The sequence below is a fragment of the Notothenia coriiceps genome, unplaced genomic scaffold (assembly GCF_000735185.1).
Source record: "Notothenia coriiceps isolate Sejong01 unplaced genomic scaffold, NC01 NC01_scaffold00037493, whole genome shotgun sequence".
Lineage (NCBI taxonomy): Eukaryota > Metazoa > Chordata > Actinopteri > Perciformes > Nototheniidae > Notothenia > Notothenia coriiceps.
Genome location: NW_011370194.1, coordinates 216,685 through 237,761, shown reverse-complemented (window position 1 = coordinate 237,761; position 21,077 = coordinate 216,685). Strand labels below are relative to the sequence as shown.

The 21,077-nt window shown below is 43.0% G+C and overlaps 1 protein-coding gene across 1 annotated transcript in view; it reads right to left on the bottom strand.

Annotated features, from left to right (window-relative positions):
- Positions 1-21,077, bottom strand: part of igsf3 (immunoglobulin superfamily, member 3) — a 75,738-nt gene that overhangs the window by 33,986 nt on the left and 20,675 nt on the right. The window contains exon 2 of the mRNA XM_010797158.1: positions 9,380-9,760. Within this exon, the coding sequence (XP_010795460.1) occupies positions 9,380-9,760 (381 nt within the window). The remainder of the gene's footprint in view (positions 1-9,379; positions 9,761-21,077) is intronic.

The following is a 21,077-nucleotide window of genomic DNA, read 5'->3' as shown; positions in this document are numbered from 1 at the left end:
GTCTCCAACGGTGCTGGCTTGGAGGTTGTTAGCACATGTGCAGGGTTTTGCTCTTTTGCAAACATCAGCACATACATGTTGGCACACAATTACCTGTCTACCTACCCTACAGGCACACAGGCACAGCAATGCACCATGTGAAATTATTTACAAACAAAACACACCTTCCCCCTTGTATGCTAACAACAGCATTTATCAAGTATATTATGTTTCTAATATTACTAGAGGTGCAAGTATTAAAACTAATAAACTGCATCCCTGTAGTGCACTTACTGTCCCTCCCCCCTCCAGGAGCTCCTACCATCTCCCTTCATCCCTCCATCAGTCGCCCCAGCCCCAGATGGTAAAGCACTGTGACCAATTAAAGACTTCCCTGAGGGTAGAACCAGTTATAGCCCGAACCATCTGACCATTTCTCTGTGCGTGGAGGTGTGTGTGTGTGTGTGTTTTTTGTAAACCTTACAAAACATATCATTGTTTTTTAATCAGTGTACAAAGGCTTGTCTTCAGGCCAGTTCCAAATGGCCGCTACCCTAAAAAGGAACACGAATCTAGGAATACAGTCATATATCTAAAGCCTTTTGTATTTTTCATAAACTCACAATGACAAGATCTAGAGCGAAAACATTGCAAGGCTGAGGTTGAGTGGAGCAGAGTGTGGAAGCTGGCCAGAGGTGCATAGTATCAGCAGGTGTGTGTATATGAGAAAGGGTGCCTTTGAGGGAAAGAGAGACAAATACAAATAGAGTGAGGGAGGCGGGCAGCACTCAATCACCAGGAACCCATCCAGCAGGGCAGCAGATGAGGGAGCAACTGTCTGTCTAAGCTGCCAGCAATGAGGAGAATTAGGCATATGCCAACCCCGCCCTTTGCACGCAGGCAGGCACACGCAGACACACACACACCCATTATCCCACTATTCTACCCACATCCCGAGCATCGCCTCCCTGGCACCGGGGCACAGGTGGCAACATATGTCTGCCGTCTACCCTGCAGCCAACTGAGAGGGAGGGACTCTTCATGCCTCCGTGTGTTGTATGTGCACAAATATGTCTTTACACAAAGTCAAAAGTCCTTGCTAAAGCTTTTAGATATCTGTGAGTTGCTGTTTGTGCGTGTGTGTGCACCATTGGATTGTGTACTTGAGATTTAAGATAGCAGTGTGTCCCTGAGACAGAGCTCGAGGATCATCAGCTTGCTTGCCTTGTCGCTGCATCAACAAAATGAATTTAGCCTCCCAGGCTTCTCGACTTTTACTTTTCGCTTCAACGCCAGCACTCGAAAAACAACCGGCGGCTGGCACTGCGGCCCCTGTACAAATCCATTATATCAGGCATTTTAACTAAACCTATGTTTCCTATTGCAAATAACGAGGCTGTGATTAGCATGCTAATGAGGTGGGTGCAATGCTAAGCTTCAAACTGGTATCAGCAGTCCAAACTGACAAGCCCATGACAAACATAAGGGCGAGGAGATTGTGGTATCCCCACACTTGATTTTGTATGAGGGAGAAACATTGTTGCTTTAAACAGATGATTTATGTTGGTGTAACATGAATCCACTCAATTTCCATTTGTCACACAAGAATCGGGCTGCAGGTTAACAATACAAATGTATAGGCAATAATTTAATAATGGCTTGTAGCGTTTGAATCCAAATCAAAAAGGTTCGTAAAATGTCCCAGCCTCATAAAGAAGCAGTAGCCTTCTGTATGCTGCCTGCTCTTTGTTAATATAATTTCCCCACCCTTTCCTCTATACAACATGTAGCATGCTGGCATGGCAGAATGGAGTGCAGCTTATGTGTTTGTGATTATATAGGCAGTTGAATTGCTCAAACAGCTATGTTTATGCCAAGAAAACAATTATTTGCCTACAAGTATCTTCAACATAACCTGCCGTGAGTGAATGCATGAATGCCAACATCTGCGCATGTTCTTGTACATCTTATGTAATGTCCGTGTCAAAGGGGCTTATCAGATGTAGGTTATAGCTTGCACCAGGAACAACCTCTTGTCCTCTTATTGCTCATTTAATGCTTCAAAAGCAGCCGCTAACATCTAACAATGAGGCAGTATGAGCGTCCTGGACCCCAGTCACAACCACATTAGTCTATTCTGCAAGGTTCACTCTTTACTAGCACACATTTTAACGACATGAACACAAACACTCGTTAGCACATTAATTCCCATCCATATTCATGCTGAATTCATATTCAAACTGTGGCTGTGTTCTGTTAATCTCACAGAGAAGAGGCAGCAGACCCCTGAGGGTTAGCGCTTAGCTAAGCTAATCAAATCAACTAGGAACACTGGTGCATCTTTAGCCCATTATATAAACATTTATAAACATATATACACTAAACACACACCAACACACATGTATTTTTTTAGCACATTAAATATTTTCTCATAAGATTAGCTCAGTAGCGTGTAGCGCAATGAGCTAAATGTAGAGCCTCTTTGACATACCGGTAATTCTATTTTTAAAAAGGGTAACCACCTACATTTGCAGGAAAGTGTATATGCTTGAACATGAGTCTGTAGGCTAAGAGAGCATTTAGAGTAATCTTTAATAGCAACTGCTTTGTAATTAGGCTGCCATATTCCATAGCAGCTATATTTTGAGGAAGAGGAAATTGGCAACACTGCAGCTCATTCAGGAGTCACTGTGTTCCTCGTCTCTAAGACCTAACTCGGGACCTAAGTTGGGTCATGTCCCATTTATAGTAAGTGTAATTGAGGATTGCATGTAGTGTTTTCCTCTGTGTTTGTGTCTGTTTGTGATTAAATGTAACAGACCCATCTAAATACCTCCATTTTTATTGAATTACCATTTATTTTTGTATTCACTGCCCCAACTTTGAGTACAGTCTTTGTTAGGCCCTATAATGATAAGAGAACTTAAAAACATTTATTTTTCTCCACCCACACAGGTGTTTGGTAGGCCCTGTTCAACGATGCTGTCTTATTCAGAGTGCAACATGTTCAACAGTAGTATTGTGTACCACAGTGATCCGCTGGGTTTTTAAAGTCCTCTTCAGTGATGTTCAGTAGAAAGGATTTCTTCCGATGGGAGCACTACAGCACAGACTCAATTATGGGTGTGACATCTGTCCTGACTGACAGCTCGCTACACTGTGTGACTGCGACTCTGTTGGTGTTACTGTCTGTGAATGTATGGTGGGTCCGAGTGGTAGTAATGTTATTTAGCAGAGAGCCCTGTCTGCTAAAAGTAGATGAGATGTGCAAGGAAATGGCAAGCCAGACATAGGGATAAAATCTCTTTCCATTTGGAGTCCTGTCTGGTCTGCAGCTCAGAGCCAGTAGGTGCACACATACACAACAGGCAGAAAAGGGAATGCAATAGTAAATGAAACAGAGAGGTGATGGTAAGGCCAGAGGGGGGGGGGAGCAGAGAAAGCTGGAAGTGTCACTGCAAGGAGAAACGAGGGAGATAAAATGCTCCAGTCACACACGGGCCTCTGCTCGCAATCAATACCGAAAGACATAGAGAAACAGCCTCTCTTGTCTATTCATCTACACCTTTATTTTCCTTTAGTACATCTGATTTTATCTTTCCTTGTCAACACGAGGCTTCACCCATATGTTTGCTTGCTCTAAAAAAAAAAAGTATTCTATCCTCCCTCACCTGTCTTTATTCAATCACGGTTTGCGTCCACAATGCTATGCTATAAACGTGTGCTTCACTCACCCTCATGCCTTTCTCCTTTGATGAATCTCAAAGAGCAGCTGTATTGACAAACCCATATACCTGAATGACCAACGCCAGCTGGGGGGCCGAGGAGGGGGACCAGACCGAATCGACTCAGGAGCTTTGGATTGATGGAGCGAGCAGAATTCAGATGATGAGAGGGAACAGAGAAGAGGGATAAGGGGGGCGGGGTCCCGATGTCAACCAATGTACAAGATGGAATGCAAGATGACTTCCCCACATTCGGTCTCTCTCATTAAGTGAAGTACAGGAGTGCAACTTGGCGGCGGAGGGTCCCTTGTGAGAAGAAAGGCAGGGGAGGCACACACACACACACACACACACACACACACACACACACACACACACACACACACACACACACACACACACACACACACACACACACACACACACACACACTGCTGAGCTCAGCAGCAGCATGATTCAGCCACTCTTACTCTGTATGTATGTTCAGCAGAGCACAGGCTCAGCTAGGCTAAGAAAAATCCACACGTCTGTTCTTTTACCCCTTCACAAACACTCATACAGAAAAAATAAAATACATTTTGACCTTGGGGTAGGCTATGCTTCAAAGATGTTCAGCATGCAGTAGGGCAACAGTTAATGTTGAAAGGATTCCTTTCACTAAAAATGGGAGGAAATGAAATGTAGGCCATAAACCTAATGAAAATGCAGTGTGACTGGAGAAATGTGGTATTTTGCAACGGTTTGTTCTGGAAATGATTCACCGAAACAGTTTCCCTCTTCCTTAATTGAAATACCTAGGTCTCATCTCCAGCCTCTTCCTACTGTCTCTTTCTTTCTCTGTCTCTTCAATTTGTCCTGGCTAATTGCATTTAGAACTTGTATGGCAGTTTGTAACTGCATTAACCTTAGTAGTCACATCAGGCAGAGACTATTTAAAAACACACCCCTATAGCACCAGTTGTATTGTGGGTAATGCCTCGGGGAGGTGTAACCAATCACATTGGAGTCGAGAGGAAGAGCTCATCATTTATTGGTCACACATTCTATTCAGCATCGCCCCACTACCCATTTCCAATACGGCCACTTCTGTCCCCATTCCTCTCTTTTTCAATTTCCTCATCTCAGCCTATTCGTGCCATCCATCTCACTTTCTTTTCTTCAAAACCACTCATTGCCAAACTTAATTTTGTTCTAGTGTCACACATCTAAAGATGAACGGTGGCAGTGAATAATAGAAAGATGCAAGAATGCTTCAGTTTGAAAATTCACCAAGGCTTTGGTTCTCCAGCTCTATTACTGTATTACTACAGCACTGGGAATAGATGACTACTGCCAAGTGCGGAGGCTAGAAAACTGTAACGCTGCCAGCCTGGTGACTCCTATGGTGCTTTCTAGGACAGTGAGGGTATATGGGAGCTTCATAAGTAAGAGCACTGTGATACTTGTCTCAGCGAGGGCTTGTTGTTCTGCTAGCTGTTGGACTCACTCACACACAGGCTGGTGCGTAGGATAAGGACAACCATGATGGCCATGTCAGGCTGTTGTCCTTTTCTTCTGCAATCTGATGTGTAGGAGGAAGTCAAACACACACACACCCTTAAATGCAACAGACTGAGCTAGTCAATCTCAAAGATCTGAGTATGGAGGTGTGCACAGAGGAACTACAAGTGACCGTTCGCTTCAAACAGCTTCACAGCACCCAAGTTAAATACATAGTGCAACCCTTAACAACACTCAACGGAGCACAAACAACAACAATTGCTCCAGTTAAAAAGACACACAATTTAAGCGTAAGAAAAATAATGAATTTCAGAAAATTAAAACTGTTTCAATCAAACCATGTTCTTTCACCAAGTGGGACTTACTATGGTGCCACTGCAACTGGTATTGCTAGTATCAGAGTAGTTTGGAATTTTTCCGACTGTTTCCTGGAGCCAGAGTTTACTGTAGCTCATTCCTAGCTGCCTCAGAACTGTCATTCAAAAACATGTCAGATACAGGCAAATTGCCACACTGAGGCATTTGAGAGACATATTCCTTCATCATGATACTTCTAGTTTGGTTTACTTCTCTTGTCAATCTACAGTAGTAAAGAAGTGTAAACCTGGAATCGTATCTTTAAACATGTTTGTTCATATTTGTGTGAACTGAGGCTGTTTCCTAAAGATCAAACATGTAATGACAGAGTGGGGCTACAGAGACAAGGGGATTTTAGAGGTAGCCGCGTGATGAATTAAAGGCCAATATTCATTGTTCCGTTTACTCCACCAACACCCGAGGCAATTATCTTTCTCTTTCGCTGCTAAACACTTTGTTCACCATCTATTGTCTAATGTGTGCTGTTTGGTGCTAGCAGGTAGCGTGCTGTGGGATTTCAAAGTGTTCAAATTGCGTTTAGCTGCTGGAAATACAGTTGATTAGAGTGGTGATATTAACCCAAACTGTCCAGTTGTGTGCTAAAAAACCATGAACTGAAATATGAGATTAATCTCTTTAGAGCTGAGGGTAAATGCAGAATTGGGTAATAATTCCCTGTGGCTTTTGTCAAAACAAGATTAACATTACACGCAGATAATTTCCTAATCGAAAAATATTAGTTATTATCATTAGTAGCTTTAAGTATGTAGGCCAATATTTCATTACCGGGAAAACTTAATAGCCAGTGAGCCACTCTGCCTTCCAACCATTCAAAATATTGGAGGAAAAGAACAATGCAAATGTGAAATTGAACCTTTTCTGTATGAGAAAATAATTATTTGTATGCATCTCTGTGTCACTCTCTGATGTAGTGGACATAATCCAGTATATGTGCCCAGATGGACAATTATTCTTCCCAAATGTGTAATATTAGTGCAATGCCTAAGGCAGTATTGGCACTTGGGTGCTGAGCAGCGCTACATTTTTCATTTGATTAATCTAAGTTTAGTATCACAGAGGGTAAAAAAAGACACACACACTTGCCGTCTTCTAATTTTCTTAACAAAGCGTCTATACAAAGCAGGGATCGTCTTTCCAGGCAATCACCCATACGCACAGCAGCAGTGTCTGATTCTATTTGACGGACAATACAACACATGAAAACACAGCGTCATAGTATCAGGGAGAACAGTTTCCAGGTGCAGAAACTGTTTGCCTCCTCAGGCAGCAGCTTAAGTTCTACCATAAAACCCTCCCCATGCTCTTTGTACAGATAGGTGACAAAGGATGAAACACATCCCTTTGAGTAAACCTTAATGCAGCACTCAGGACACAGATTACTGCGTGGCCTTCTATCCCTACAATTAACCCAAGCACCAATCCTCAGAAGCACACACTCAGTCCTTCTAGCTCATATCCTTCCTTCCTGCCTATAGTTTCCCGACAATACTCCCCTGCTTGTGGTTGTCCTTTGATATCACCCTTGAAACACATATTCTCAAAAGGCAGCATCAGCAAAGTTTCGTAGAAAATATATAAATAAGAGCAGAAGACAATAAGAGAAAGAGACCAGGGATGATATATGGAGGCAAACAGATGACAGAATAAAAGACATTAGAACGAGGAGGAGAAAGGGATATGAGGGGGAGGGGAGATAGGGCAAGGTATTGTTTGCCAATGAGGGCCTAGGGGGCGTGAAGCTGCTGGGGGATCACAGAGGGGCTCAAGAGCAGAGCAGAGGAAAGAGGGGAGAGACCCTGCCTGCCGCGTGCCCCTGACCTCTGGAACTGGGTTAAGAGGTTAGAGACACAGAAAGGCTCATATAACGGTCCCTCAATACCTCCGCTCGCACACAGCCCTCTCACATGCATTTCTATAAATACAGAGTGCTATCAGCAGTGCTGTTTGACAGTGGCCTGCGCCTGAGCCCTGCCCCACATTCAGATCATACTGCTCATCCTAGAAAATAACACTTAGTCAATGAAAAGCTGAGCCTATTGATCTGTTGAGCGCACAGTAGAGAAAAAGGCATAACAATATTGGTGTTGGTCAATTCACAGTGAAACTCACAAAGTGGCTTCAATTCACTATAGGACACAAGTAACTTGACAGTTTTAGTAAAAAATAAGTGTTGGACCCTGAGAGGGAGGTCAGCCGTGTCAGGGATAAAGGCATGAAGTTATGAAGGGAATGGAATTTCGTATAACAGCTGAGGTTCAGTACTGCAGGCCTGTTGGTTAGATCTGAACATGGACATGAGCCACAGCGATGAGGAAGGAGTAGACGGAAACGAATGCTTCTGTTTGAAACAGTCACACCACACCAACACAGCGGGTGCGTTATTGAAACAGCTCTGGGCAAGGAAAGAATTCAGTAGGTGTGGGAAGGAGTGTGTATGTGTGTGGGGGAGTGATGGAGATTGAGAGAGATAGAGGAGAGAGCTTGGTTTCCCCCGGACAGGTGGGACTTTGTGTGAAACTGGAGAGCAACACTTCCTCTCATCACACTCGTTTATATCACAGCTATTCTTTTGGCATGGGTCCTGCATGGTTATTGATTTCTTTTTTGTGACTGTCACAGATCTGATAGTTATGCAACTTATGCCTTAGTTTTACTTGGACTTACACAACAATAACACATTCAAGTTCACAGCACATCAGACATGAAATGAGTCAACTGAAACTACATCCTTGACTTTTTTTGTCAAAATCAGTTTTATAATTTCATTGACATTATGTGTATATGGTATATTCCTACAAGCTAACTCACACAAAGCAAACTTAAGGCAGGATAGTATTCCAATGACAAATTGTGTAAAATAATAATAAGACATTGTATTTGAATGCACCTTTTACAAAGGCACACGATGTAAGCACATTTAAGTAGGGCAAGTATAGAAGAGACATTTAAAGTAGACACAAATGATTGGGACATAACATTCAAATGAAACTTAGAGAATGGTAAACACTACTGTGAGTAGGCTACATTTAACAGGTGAGCTTTGAGGTGAGATTTTTATTTAGTGATGGTGTCGGACTGTTTGATGTGTAGTAGGGGGACTTCCAGAGTCTGGGAGTATTGCAACTGAAAGCCCTAGCACCAATGAATGGGTAGTCTACTATGTGCACTTAATACCTTATGGGTACTCAAAAGCAGCAGGATACTTGCAAGATTCACAGAGAGTGTTAAGGGTCAACAGGAGCTTACAGGTCTATTTTTCCTTGAAAATAATGTAAAGACCACTTGCAAAATAATTTACTTTTCTGATAAAAGGTGGGTCATAGTACCATTAACGCCAACACTTTGTTCAAACACTTTCTCTGTTTTTGAAAGGGCCAAGTGGCAACCTCCAGTCCTGAAGATTAAGCCAACACAGAAGTGACAAAAAATACAGTTCTTCCAATGGCTCCAAATATAAGTCAATCACCCATGTTTACATTTCTTTCTTAAAAAGCATACATAATAATATACATACATAATACAATACATAATCTGCCATAAACGGCAGAAAAGGGTGTCAAGAAGTTAGTTTCTCTGTTCATGAGTAATGTATGGGGGCTGATATTTAGGCTTACAATTGGTGTGTTGACGAGTTTGGTGGCTTTGAGTGACAGGTAGGTGCTTTTAGAGGTCAACACCTGCTAGCTGTCAGCTCTGCTACGTCACTGGATTACGCCTCAGCTGACCCAACACTCCACTTATTTGCCCATTTTTGGGATAGTGTGTGTGTGTGTTTTTGTGTGTGCTTAGGGACTCACCAGTGAGGTTGGTGCGTGCGCTGTAGGATCCCAGGTACCGCCCATCTGTGTTAGGTGTGTAACACTCAAACAGACCCTGGTCGTTGGCCTGCACTTTGGTGATGTGGAGCATAGCTGAGTCACTGCTCAGCCTCTCCACAGTGATCTCTTTACTGTCGACCCTCTGGGCATACACGGCGTAGGCATAGTTTGGCTGAGCCGTGCTTACGATGCGGATCTCCCTGTCTGCTACTGATGGCAGGTACATGGACCACTCAAAGTCCTGCTCCATTCCCTCTTTGTAGCCCGTCACGTTGCACAAGATGGTCACGTGAGAGCCCTCAGTCCGTACCAGCGGTCCACTTTGCACCGTTACAACTCTCTGAGCCACGGCAACACCAGCTGCAGATGGAGGTGAGGTGAGAGGAGGGGAAAAAAGAAGAGAGAGAACAAGGGTTACAAAACTGCAGTTTAAATATTTAACATTTGCCGACTTTATGCACCTTACATCTCCCAGGAAACACAGAAACAGCGTGACGGGTGCAGCTGAGCATTCTGGAGAGCACTCACTGAGGTGGAGGTGTGCACAGATACACAACCACATGAATGCACACATTTTTTGAACACAAGTAGCCACTTTAAATATTCAAAGCAGCTCTTAAAAAGCTGTCATCCAAACACGCTCAATGCTATTACACACACTCACACGTTAACCCTTCACCTCACAGACAACACTGCTGCTACATTACACTCGAGGTGAGAGGCGGCCATCTGGGAGCGAGAAGAGAGGTTAGTGTGAGCGGCAGAAACGCAAGTCAGCACTGCATGTTGAGTGTGTCTAGCTTCACCAAGTACATGCATTTTTTGAAGTAGATAGTAATTACGGTTTTGTCTGATGCATGGATAATTATGAATAATAACACTGTGACCGATATAGGTGTCCGTGTAAATGTCTTAACAAAAATGCCAACAGTGAATTATATAATTTCCATTACATTCATTGGTCTATCCAGCAGCGAGCACAATTCTATAAAAGATTGTAATTAAAAATCAATTAAATCTAGACAAAAGTGTCCAACATCTTTCAAGTTCAATTATATAAATGAATGCTGCTTTGTCAGATGTCAAAACTGCTACCCAAAAAAAATGTACACGCTTATTATTAAAATACCTCACCATCCAAATACCCTCATTTGCTCCTTGGACGCATTTGTTACTCTTAGGATTATGAGGATGGGGATTTATGAGGATCTCTTTTTAACAACAGGGATTTATTTGTATTATTTGCATTTTGCCAATAAAAAACTAAGAGCATAAGAATCTAAAAAGGATAACATTCAACATTTTGTTTTTGCAGATTTTATGTTTAAGAGGAATACAAATGAAATATGCGGTTGTCCTCACATGTTCTCATCAACAAAGCATTAAGTTATTAGAGTGAAACATGAGACATGTAGTGAGGGTTGTAAGAAACTAAGAGCTAACTTAAAACGCAAACCCCTGGTGATGATTACTCTGCTTTATAAATTATGATGCTTTGTAGCCTATATTTAGGTTGACAGCATATGTGAATCTTGCTTCTACCCCTTGCATTAACACACACCAAACACTATTCTCCATTGAGAGAACAACTACAAACATCTCTCTCATTGGGCCCAGATACAACAGAGCACTTACACATAAACCTCCCCCAAACCAGACAGAGCGACAAGCGCAGTGTTTCCTGTCTGCAGAGGCAACTGGGGATTGCAGCTGTGTTTCTGTGTGTGTGTGTAGGAGTTTTTGTATGTGTGTGTGAGTGTGTGTGTTTGAGAGAAAGTCTGTGTAATTCTGTGTCTGAGGGCAAAATAGTTGGCATTAATAATTTACCGGAACAGCTTTTTAACTTCAACAGCCTCTCTCCTTTAATAAGTTACATTCTCTTACACAAACCCCCCCTTTATTAACTTTTTTCACTATGCGTCCAAATAAGCCTACATGTGTGAGTCTATGCATAATCAGACATAAGTGGGTGTCTGTGGATCATGCCTTTTATTTCCTTCCTGTATTTAAAGTCCTTGGTGTATATCTTGCTTTTTTTAGCCACATTCCGCTCTTACGCCAATAAAATTCACACTACCATCCCAAAGGGAAACTCATTAAAGTAATCATTCTCTATGGCTTGATTTCTCCTCATAGACCCCCACAGGATTAACCAGGATACAAAATTGTAAATTTCAAAAATGCTGCAATGTCATTTAAATACAACGTTGTTTTTAAGAGAACATGTAAAAAGGCTTCATTTGAGTTACAACAGAGATATTGTCATAATGTTTTAGTGTAATGTTTCTCTAAACTGCAACTGAAATTTGCCTATAAAAAAATAATAAGAACACTAAATTAAGTTTGAAATGATAAACAAAGATAAGAATGATCTGAATTAATATTTAATAATTATGTACTTGTTAAATCCATTTCCTAGTTTCATTAAATTATACAAAACATATCCTGATGCCTTTTACACAACTATTTTAGACATTTTTATTGTTTTAAATCAATTTTTTTTTTTTTTTTTTACCTGCAAAACCTATGGTCTAAGGGATTTAGGGTCAGTTAACATAGGAAATCCTTCTAAAGTGAGCAAGGAACAAAATTCTCTGGACTTAAAAACTGAAATTGACAAAAAGTCTGTGGCAAAGTGTGTTGACGAAATCTGTATTCTGACTCAGACTTTCTTCACTGTGATGTCAGTGTGCTAATCTGGCGGCGCCCGGTCTACCCACATCCAGCTCGGAGCTGTGCCGCTGCATCACTGCTTCTCAGGTTGCAGCTACTCATATGGAATTGCTGGAAAAAATATTACTCATACAATCTCAAAAATACCTTACTCGTACTGTTGGTGCATTAAAAGCTTTCCTCCCCATGTCTGTGTGCTGTCATCCTCCTGAAACAAGCTGCCTCCTCGCTTCTGATTACTCTCACTGCCTTCCTGCATGTTTCACCGATCATCAATCCTCTCTGTATATTCCTGTCTCTTCTCTTTGCCTCACAGTTCTCTGCATCTTTTCAGGCAGGATTTAAGCAGCTCTGTGAAACTTCAAAGTGCCCATCGCTCTGCAGGCTGTTTAGAAAGGCTGACAATGACATACCAAACCCTGCAGACCATCAACTGATCGCTCTATTCCACCAACCCGTCCAAAATAATCCTGTTCCCGCAACTTCCCCCACTTCTTCACCTCTGGCTGCGCTGCCTCAAACGTAGAGTGCCCATATTTGCTCAACAAAACCTCGGATTTTTCTATTATTAACCCTCATCTCCATCTCTGGATACCACGGATGTCTGTCTAGCCCACTCCTCCTCACGCCCCCCCCCCCCACTCTGGCTTACCTCTTATGTGTCTCATCTCATGCTGCCAGTCCCTTCCCACACAGCTCATTGACTGGACACAGGAGATGTCCAATGTCACATAATGGGTGAATGACTACGGAAAAACTCTATAACTGACCTTGCTGTTTGTCTGCAGGAGCATCCGGAGCTATGGGAGTAGATGACTCCAAACACACACAAGCATACAGACACACACGCTCATACAGACACACACACAAAAAGCTGGAAAGAGGATTATTCTAAATGGAAGGGGGGTTAAATGCTAATCCAATCATTTGTGGCCAGTGTCTTATTCTCCGTGGAAACAGCAGGAAGGCCACTAGTGTCGTGGATATTTTAAACTCGTCAATACTGTAAAGATGTACAATGAGAGTGATCAATAATAAACTGGTGAAAGCAAGCAGCGTTGTCTTTTGTTGGTTCTTTATTTGAAGCGCTTCAAAGGGTACATGTCTCACAGAGTACAGAGTAGTCTGCAGGAGTGCACGCAAGGTATACGCCACGGTGTGTGTTTTATAGAGGACTGTTGCTGTGCAGGAAGTAAAAGAGATAAGACTTTCCTTAGAAAACTGTTATCTTACAATGCTCTCATAGGAAGGGCCGCATCCTCCAGGTACGACCTTGGCGGGAAGCTACCGTGTGGTACAACAGGTCGAGTTGACCAAACAATTTCTAAGCATAATATCATCATTTGGTTTTACTATATAAAGTAATATAAGAAATTGCCACTACACTAGTCTTCAGGACTACTACTCACAACATCACTCTCCTGTGAGACATTATAATTACACACCAAGAAAGGTGTGTAATAAAACCACTTCTGGGTNTTGCGGGGAAGACATCTTGCGTGCTCTGAACCGTATTGTTTACATCCCTCAGCTTCCGTTCCGCTTCTCATGCCACTGATTCGCTAGCTGAACAGCCAATCAGGAGTCGATTATTTGGCCGACTGCCCGACCCGACGCCGCATGGGCAGATTCACATCAACAATAAAAATCAGATGTTTATTTAGTATAGCCCAATATCAACAAATGTTACATTTGTCTCAGTGACTTCACAGTTCGTACAGAATATCAGTATGACAATACGCACACCCTCTGTCCTTAGACCCTCACAATCGTACAAGGAAAAACTTCCAGAGAAAACCCCACAGTTTAAAGCGGGACAAAAATGGGAGAAACCTCAGGGAGAGCAACAGAAGGAGGGATCGCCTCTTCCCAGGACGGACAGGACGTGCCAATAGATGCCGTTGTGTAAATTGAAAAAGATAATACATTTCTTAAACATTAGGTGCCAAGAATTTGGAAATGCCATGTGTGTATAATAGGAGAGACTGAACTCCACGAGATATCCATCCAGACTTATATCCAGGGACCCATAGCCACGGACTCGCGATCCCAGGACTCGCGACCATGACACAGGACCGGCCAGGACGTTCCATGACTCGGACTCCCGGCGTATATAGACCACCCCAAAAAGAAAAGGATAATTGGCGAAGCGGGGTTAAATCGGAACATGAGAGGTACACAGGTATAGACAAGAGAGAAGGACAAGAAGTAAGATGTCCCCGACAAAGTAAGGCCGTATATCAAGGCATAACTAGGGGGCTGAATCTAACAAGCCCTACTCATAAGCTTTATGAAAAAAAGGAAGGTCGTTAAGCGCACTCTTAAAAAACCGGATAGGGTGTCGTTGCCGTCCGAACACAAACTGGGAAAGCTGATTCCCACCAACAAGGTGGAGCTGATAAGAAAAGGCTCTGGCTCCCCATTGTTTACTTTAGAAACTCTAGGAACAACCCAACAACCCTGCATTCTTGGAACGCAATGGCCCTAGTAGGACATTAGGGTATAATGAGGTTCTTTAGGTAAAGATGGCGCCTGCCCATTAAGGGCTTTGTAGGCGAGAAGAATAATTTAAATTCTATCCTGTGTTCTAATAGGGACCAAGTAAGGGGCAGCCGAACAGGATTAATTGGTCCCTGTCCTTTAACCTCTGGTTAGTACACGAGCTGCCGAGCAGGTTTTGAATCAGCTGAAGCGCACGTTGACTGAGCGTTCTTGGTTACACCCTGATATAGGAGTACAGATAATCCAGCCTGAAGGTGAACAAAGGGCAGGACTAGTTTTCTCTGTCATCGTTGTTTGAGGCAAGATTGCACTGGCCTGATTTCTGCAAAGTACGGTAGAGTGGAAGTAGGCGGTCCTTGAAATTATGTTATGTGGGCGTTTAAAGGGGGATAAATCCGCTGATCAAAATATAAACACCAAGATTTTCTTACAGGTCTCCACTCGGAGGCCAAATTAAATGCGCATCCCATAGGTTCGTATATCTTTAATAATTTGTTGTCGTAGGATTCTTTGGGCCAAGTACAATTAACTTCCAGTTTTGGTCGTGGTTTAAACATTAAAACATTTTTAAGGTATGCCACCGTTTTTAAAGTCCTTGAGGCAGTCTTGAATTTTATTTAGATGATTAATTTCATCCAGGCTGGACTGATAAATAAGTTGAGTATCAGTCTGCATAACAATGAAAAGTTTAACAGGAATGATTCCTTATAAATATTGCCTAGACGGAAGCCATATATAATGTGAACAAATATCCGAGCCACTGGGCCCTGTGGCACTCCATGGCTAAACTTTGGGTTTTGCGTGGGGGAAGAATTTCAATGCGGTGGACACGTACAAGACTGAGAGCGTTTCAGGATAGATAGGACCTAAAACCAGCCTAAAGGCAGTTCCTGTATCCAACTAAGGTGCTTCTAGTCTTGCAATACGAATTCATGTGGTCGAGTTAGTATTCCAAATGCAGGCCTAAGACTCCGAGGCCAAGACAAGAATAGAACAAGTCCCTTCGTTTCTGAGGCGATTAGAAGGGTCCATTGTGACTTTAACGCCAGTAAGAACCGTCTCTGTGCTATGATGTGGTTTCTAAGCCAGACTGAAAATCTTCAAATACGTCATAGTTTTTAAGGTAATCACACCCAGCTGTTTTGCGACTGCTTTTCTCAGAATTTTTTGAGAGGGAACGGGAAGATTAGAAATACGGTCTATAGTTAGCAAAACCTCTGGATCAGGTGTATGCTTTTTTAAGAAAGCGGTTTTATCACGTGCTACCTTTGGAATGGATTGGTGTAACCATAGCCTGATAATAAAGACCATATTTCATAATATTAATTAAGAAGTAATTAATGGAAAAAACTGTTCTTGTTAACAGCTTAGTTGGAATCGGGTCTAAGATACACGTTGATGGGTTAGAAGAGAGAATCATTGAATGTAATCTGGGTTCCAAGGGTTTATGGCTGAAAAGCATTCTGGGTTCGAGTGTTACTTCCAGTGTAATATTAGGAACTTACGTTTCCGGGAGGCTGTCTGGATAACACTATACTGGTCCAAAGGCAAGAGGTCAAATTTAGATTTTGTTTCTAAGGGAGTAACAATTGTTATCGTTGAATAAGAAGCACAGTAGAAATCAGTTACTACTGATGTGCTATTGGGAATAGAAGGGCTCAGATCGAGTGGTGGGCTCTCCTGTCCAGCCCCTGGCTACAGTGCGTGAAAAGAAACGTTCCGTGGCCATTTATTCTTATTCTCATCTATTAACTGAAGAGTAATAGGCTTGCTCTCCGCTTTACGCATTGCTTTCTTATATTCATGAGAGTAGATACGGGCCCGGCAAGATTAAGCGAGGATTCTGTCACAGTTGTAGTGGAACGCCCACTATTCCTGTTTCAAGTTGTCTCGACTTTTGCTTTATTTTTGCGGGTTTCCGCATTCATGACCATGGAGCTTAATCTGATGTTGTTTATTTTCGTTCTTTTTCAAGGAAGGCAAGAGTCTAATTTTATTCTCAGCGCATCTATAGCACTTATCAACAACATGGATCAATTTGGGGGTGGTGTACATTTTTTATAAGTGTTCCTCCCTTACATGCAGACATGCCTATCGAGTTAAGTATTGTGGAATCTCTTCCTTAAATTTGGCTATAGCACTAACAGATAGGTTTCTGCTGCAGGAGCTTTTGACTAATGCTTTGTAGTCTCGTAACAGTTCTTCAAAAGTTACTAAGAAATGGTCGGATAAAGCAGGATTATGCGGTTCGACTAATAGTTGCTCAATTTCAATACCATAAGTCAGAACAAGGTCGAGAGTGTGATTATAGCAGTGGGTTGGTTTATTTACACTCTGACAGAAACCAACAGAATCTAATATAGAGTTAAATGCAACAGTAAGGCTATTTTTATCATCGTCAACATGAATATTAAAGTCACCTACGATAATTACTTTATCTGTTTTAAGTACCAAAGCTGATAAAAACACAGAGAATTCTGATAAGAATTCTGAATAAGGACCTGGTGCACGGTACACTGTAACAAATAAGATTGGCTGCAAAGTTTTCCAGGTCGGATGCGTAGGACTAAAAATGAGGCTTTCAAAGGAGGTATAATTTAATTTTTGTTTAGTATTGATAAGTAAACTTGAGTCAAAGATTGCTGCAACTCCACCTCCTCGGCCCGTGCCTCGGGCAATATGATTATTGATATGGATGGGTGGAGTGGCCTCATTTATGCTGACATATTCTTCATGTCTCAACCAAGTTTCAGTGAGACAGCATATATATCAATATTATAATCTGATATTAAATCATTTACCAATATTGCTTTAGATGCTAGAGATCTTATGTTTAAGAGACCACATTTAATCTTCCTGTTTTGTTGCACTGTAGTAGTTGTTACATTTACTTTTATTAGGTTATTATGTATGACACCTCTATTAGGTTTTACCTTAAATTGTCCTTGGGCAGACACACACACCGTTAATATTGGGTATTCAACATGTTGAATCTGCCATGCGTCGGCCATGCGACGGTGCGGGACACACTAAATTGAGTTTGGGCGACAGGGCACGCTTCGTCGTCCGACTAACGAAAACGGCCAATTATGGCCTGGTGTGTCAGGGCCTTAAGATTCAAATATAAAAAATAAAGCATACCTTGTTGAAAACCGTGATTTATTAAACAGCATTCCAAATGCTGATCACACATGGGCAGACAGGATGAAAAGGGGAAAAAAAATTAGTATATTGTAATTGAAAAGGGAGGGAGGTGTCGGCCCACATCTACCTGGAACACATCCCTGCTTAAATTAGTAAGATATGAAATTCTGAAGGTTTTTTACTAATGCACTGCACAGAGTATTCATACCTTTTTTTGATGAATCGTAATACATTGCCTTTCATCTTTGCCTAAAGCGACAAGGTCACTGTACAATTATGTTCAGAAACACATTTGGCAGTAAAGGCTAAGTCAATATGAGTTCACTTTGCAATCTTTGTCCATTGAAGTAACTTTGCCAAACATAACTTTGTGGTACTTTGTATCCACTTTGTAAAGAGTTTGCTCATTTAACATTTTAATGAAATAAACAGCAACATCGATGGCTGTATTATTGGGTTCGGAGGCCCCACCATTGCCTCGTAAGCAACCCAAGTAAACAGAGGAAAAGACTTAGAAGAACAGTGACAGTGACAATACAAAACAATTCCAGCGCTCAGCAGGGCATCTGTCCTCCCATCATTCAAGATGTTGTTGCTGTTTGTAGAGTCGAGTCACCATCACAACACACTGCGGTCTCTGCGGCCCCATTGCATCAGACAGTGCTTTTGTTTCTTTGCAAAGAGAAACACAGAGGTTGCTTACCCCTTGGTTCTCTCTGACAGCGGGCATGCAGAGCTCAGTGTATGGGCATGGCTCAGCATGCTGAAGGGAACACAGCAGCTGAGCTATACAGCATGGTCAAGCTGACATTTCTCAGAAGAAAGCACAAAGACATGGCTATTGGAAATGATACTCTCCTCTGTTATTTGTAATGATTTATGTCCAAAGGAAGTGTCTCTGACAGTGAGACACACACACACACACACACACACACACACACACGCTAAGTTCTGTATAAATGAACAATAAATGGCATTTGAATAAATAAACTCAGATATTATAAAAAAACAGGATAAAGTATCCTTCTATGGAGTTCCACAAATGAAAAACCTACGTCAAATGCTATCCTATTATGTCAAAAAGCGAAATAAATACATGTAGTGCCGAGAGATAGGGATAGTCAGGGGCGGTGCAAGGAAGGTGCAAAATGGTACTTTATTATAGAGCTGTTGACTGATTGCAGTCCGGGTCGACAAGAGAAAGAGCCAGGAGGGCACACAATATATATAAGGAACACACAACAGGTCTGTGTGGAAACAAAACCCCAATTGTAGTTCCATGTGTGAATTATGAACCAGTGTATCAATACGTGGTCACCACACAAGCCCCCCCAGAATTCAAAAATGGCAAAATAAATCCTCGCGTCCGTGGAGGAAGCACCACAGGGGCCGAGGAGGGCGGGGTCGCAGGTGAGGACCGGGCCATGGAACGGGCCGACGAAAGGATGCCGCAGGAAAGGGTAGGGGCCCTAACGAGGGCGAGGGCACCCCCACCGGGGGCGGGCCGGAACGGGCCGTCGTAAGGGGGCCGCAGTAGGTGTCGCAAAGAACCCAGCAGGAAAGAGCGCTGCCCGGCCGCAGGTGAAGACACAGCGGCGGCGGGCATGAAATCTCCGGAAGGACGGAGCGGAATCCCAGGGAGGAAGGAGAGCAACCCGGCCGCAGGCAGACGCACAACGGCGGCAGGCACAAAGTCCTCAGCAGGCGTTGAGGTATCCCCGGGAAGCAGGAGAGGCCAGACAGGGTCCTGGGAAAAGAAATCGGTTCGTCCTATAAAGTTCGCCAGCTAACTTCACCGGGTAAGTTTGGTTCTAATTCCGACTCAGTAACGTGAAAACAGCAAAGACTTAGTTAAAACTTAAACAGTCAGTTACGTTTTATCCTTTCCCCTTATTTGTGAATTCTAAATCGTTTTCCAACTATATGTCATATATGACTGAAATAATCCATATTATAGTAAAATTAGTTATCTTTTTCCAATTGTCAACAACACTGACATTAAGAACAACAATACAAGTGTGTACGTCCTATCACTGCGAATTTATACACTAAAATAACTTAATTTACTAAAGAACACTAGGGTTGACATTATTTTCTAGATTATGACCGTAGTTGGGAAAACGTTGATGGTCGTTATTTGGAGTGTGTGTAGTAAAAGTTCGTCAAGTCAAAATAGGTGTCCGAAGATAATATCATTGTTACAAAACTTATGTTAGTTTATAATGACAAAACGAAAAAAAAAAAATCAATAAAAACGAGAAATACTAATTAGACAACCACTGGCCCCCCGCATACATGACCAAGATTAAGTGTGTACCTTGATGTTAACCCAAAACAAAATGGTGTGCATGTACAACACACAAGGGAATAATATAACACACCCGAGGAGGACCGAACAGGAAAAACACAGGGCGACCTTGGGCTGTTTTGTACAGGAATAAAACGTAGAATAATTCCACCGTGGAAAGTTGGAGGTAACCGTCGGAGGTGGAGATAGAAGAGTCGTTTGATTGTATGAAATTAATGTTACCCCAAACAGTAAAATGATTATTTGACCATATAATTTCCCCGTTTTTTAAACAATGGTATCAGCCGGTGATGTTGATCCAACTGGGCTGTACAGAGCTCTTCAAAAGGCGCCTGCCTTGGCTTGTGCCGTTTTCCTTTTGAGTCTAAGGAAAAGAGCTTTACGGCCCTAACTAACCCTGCGAGGAAACCGACCGGTGGCCGTGCGCCTGTCTCCGAGCCACGCGCGGGGGCGCCTTACCGACCCCTACAAACGAGCAGTAAGACGTAGCCGGGAAGCCGATCCCTTTGGCACGTTCTGGACGACCCCAGCTGGTCGTTCGGAGGCACCCAAACAACAGAAGCCCCGCACGCCGACGTGCAGGGCCGACGCGATCGACTGTCCGCTGATCGCCGAGTGGTACCCGACGGTCAATAGCCATTGCCGATCACGATTACCGATCGCCGATTGCCGTTCGACAAATTGCCGAACAGCTTACACAACAAAAAAAAAGACACACGGCCTCTCCTCCAAGCTGTCGGCACAACTGGAGCACACCTGTGAGTTGAAAAAGTGGTGGAGCTGCCGCCAAGGTCTGCGGTGAGTTACAAAGTAGTCGCGGACCCACCGCGTGACGACCTGGGCCAGAGCGGAGCTGCCCAAAGCCTGCAGCGGGACGGACGCTAAGCCGGGCACCCACCGCGCGAGGCCTCGGACAGGACCGGAGAGGACGGAAGGCCCTGTAGTCCTGCGGTGAGTGCAAAAGTAGCCGCGGACCCCACCGCGTGAGGACCTGGGGGGAGAGCGGAGCTGTCAAGGCCTGCAGCGGGTACCGAGGTAACCCGGGTACCC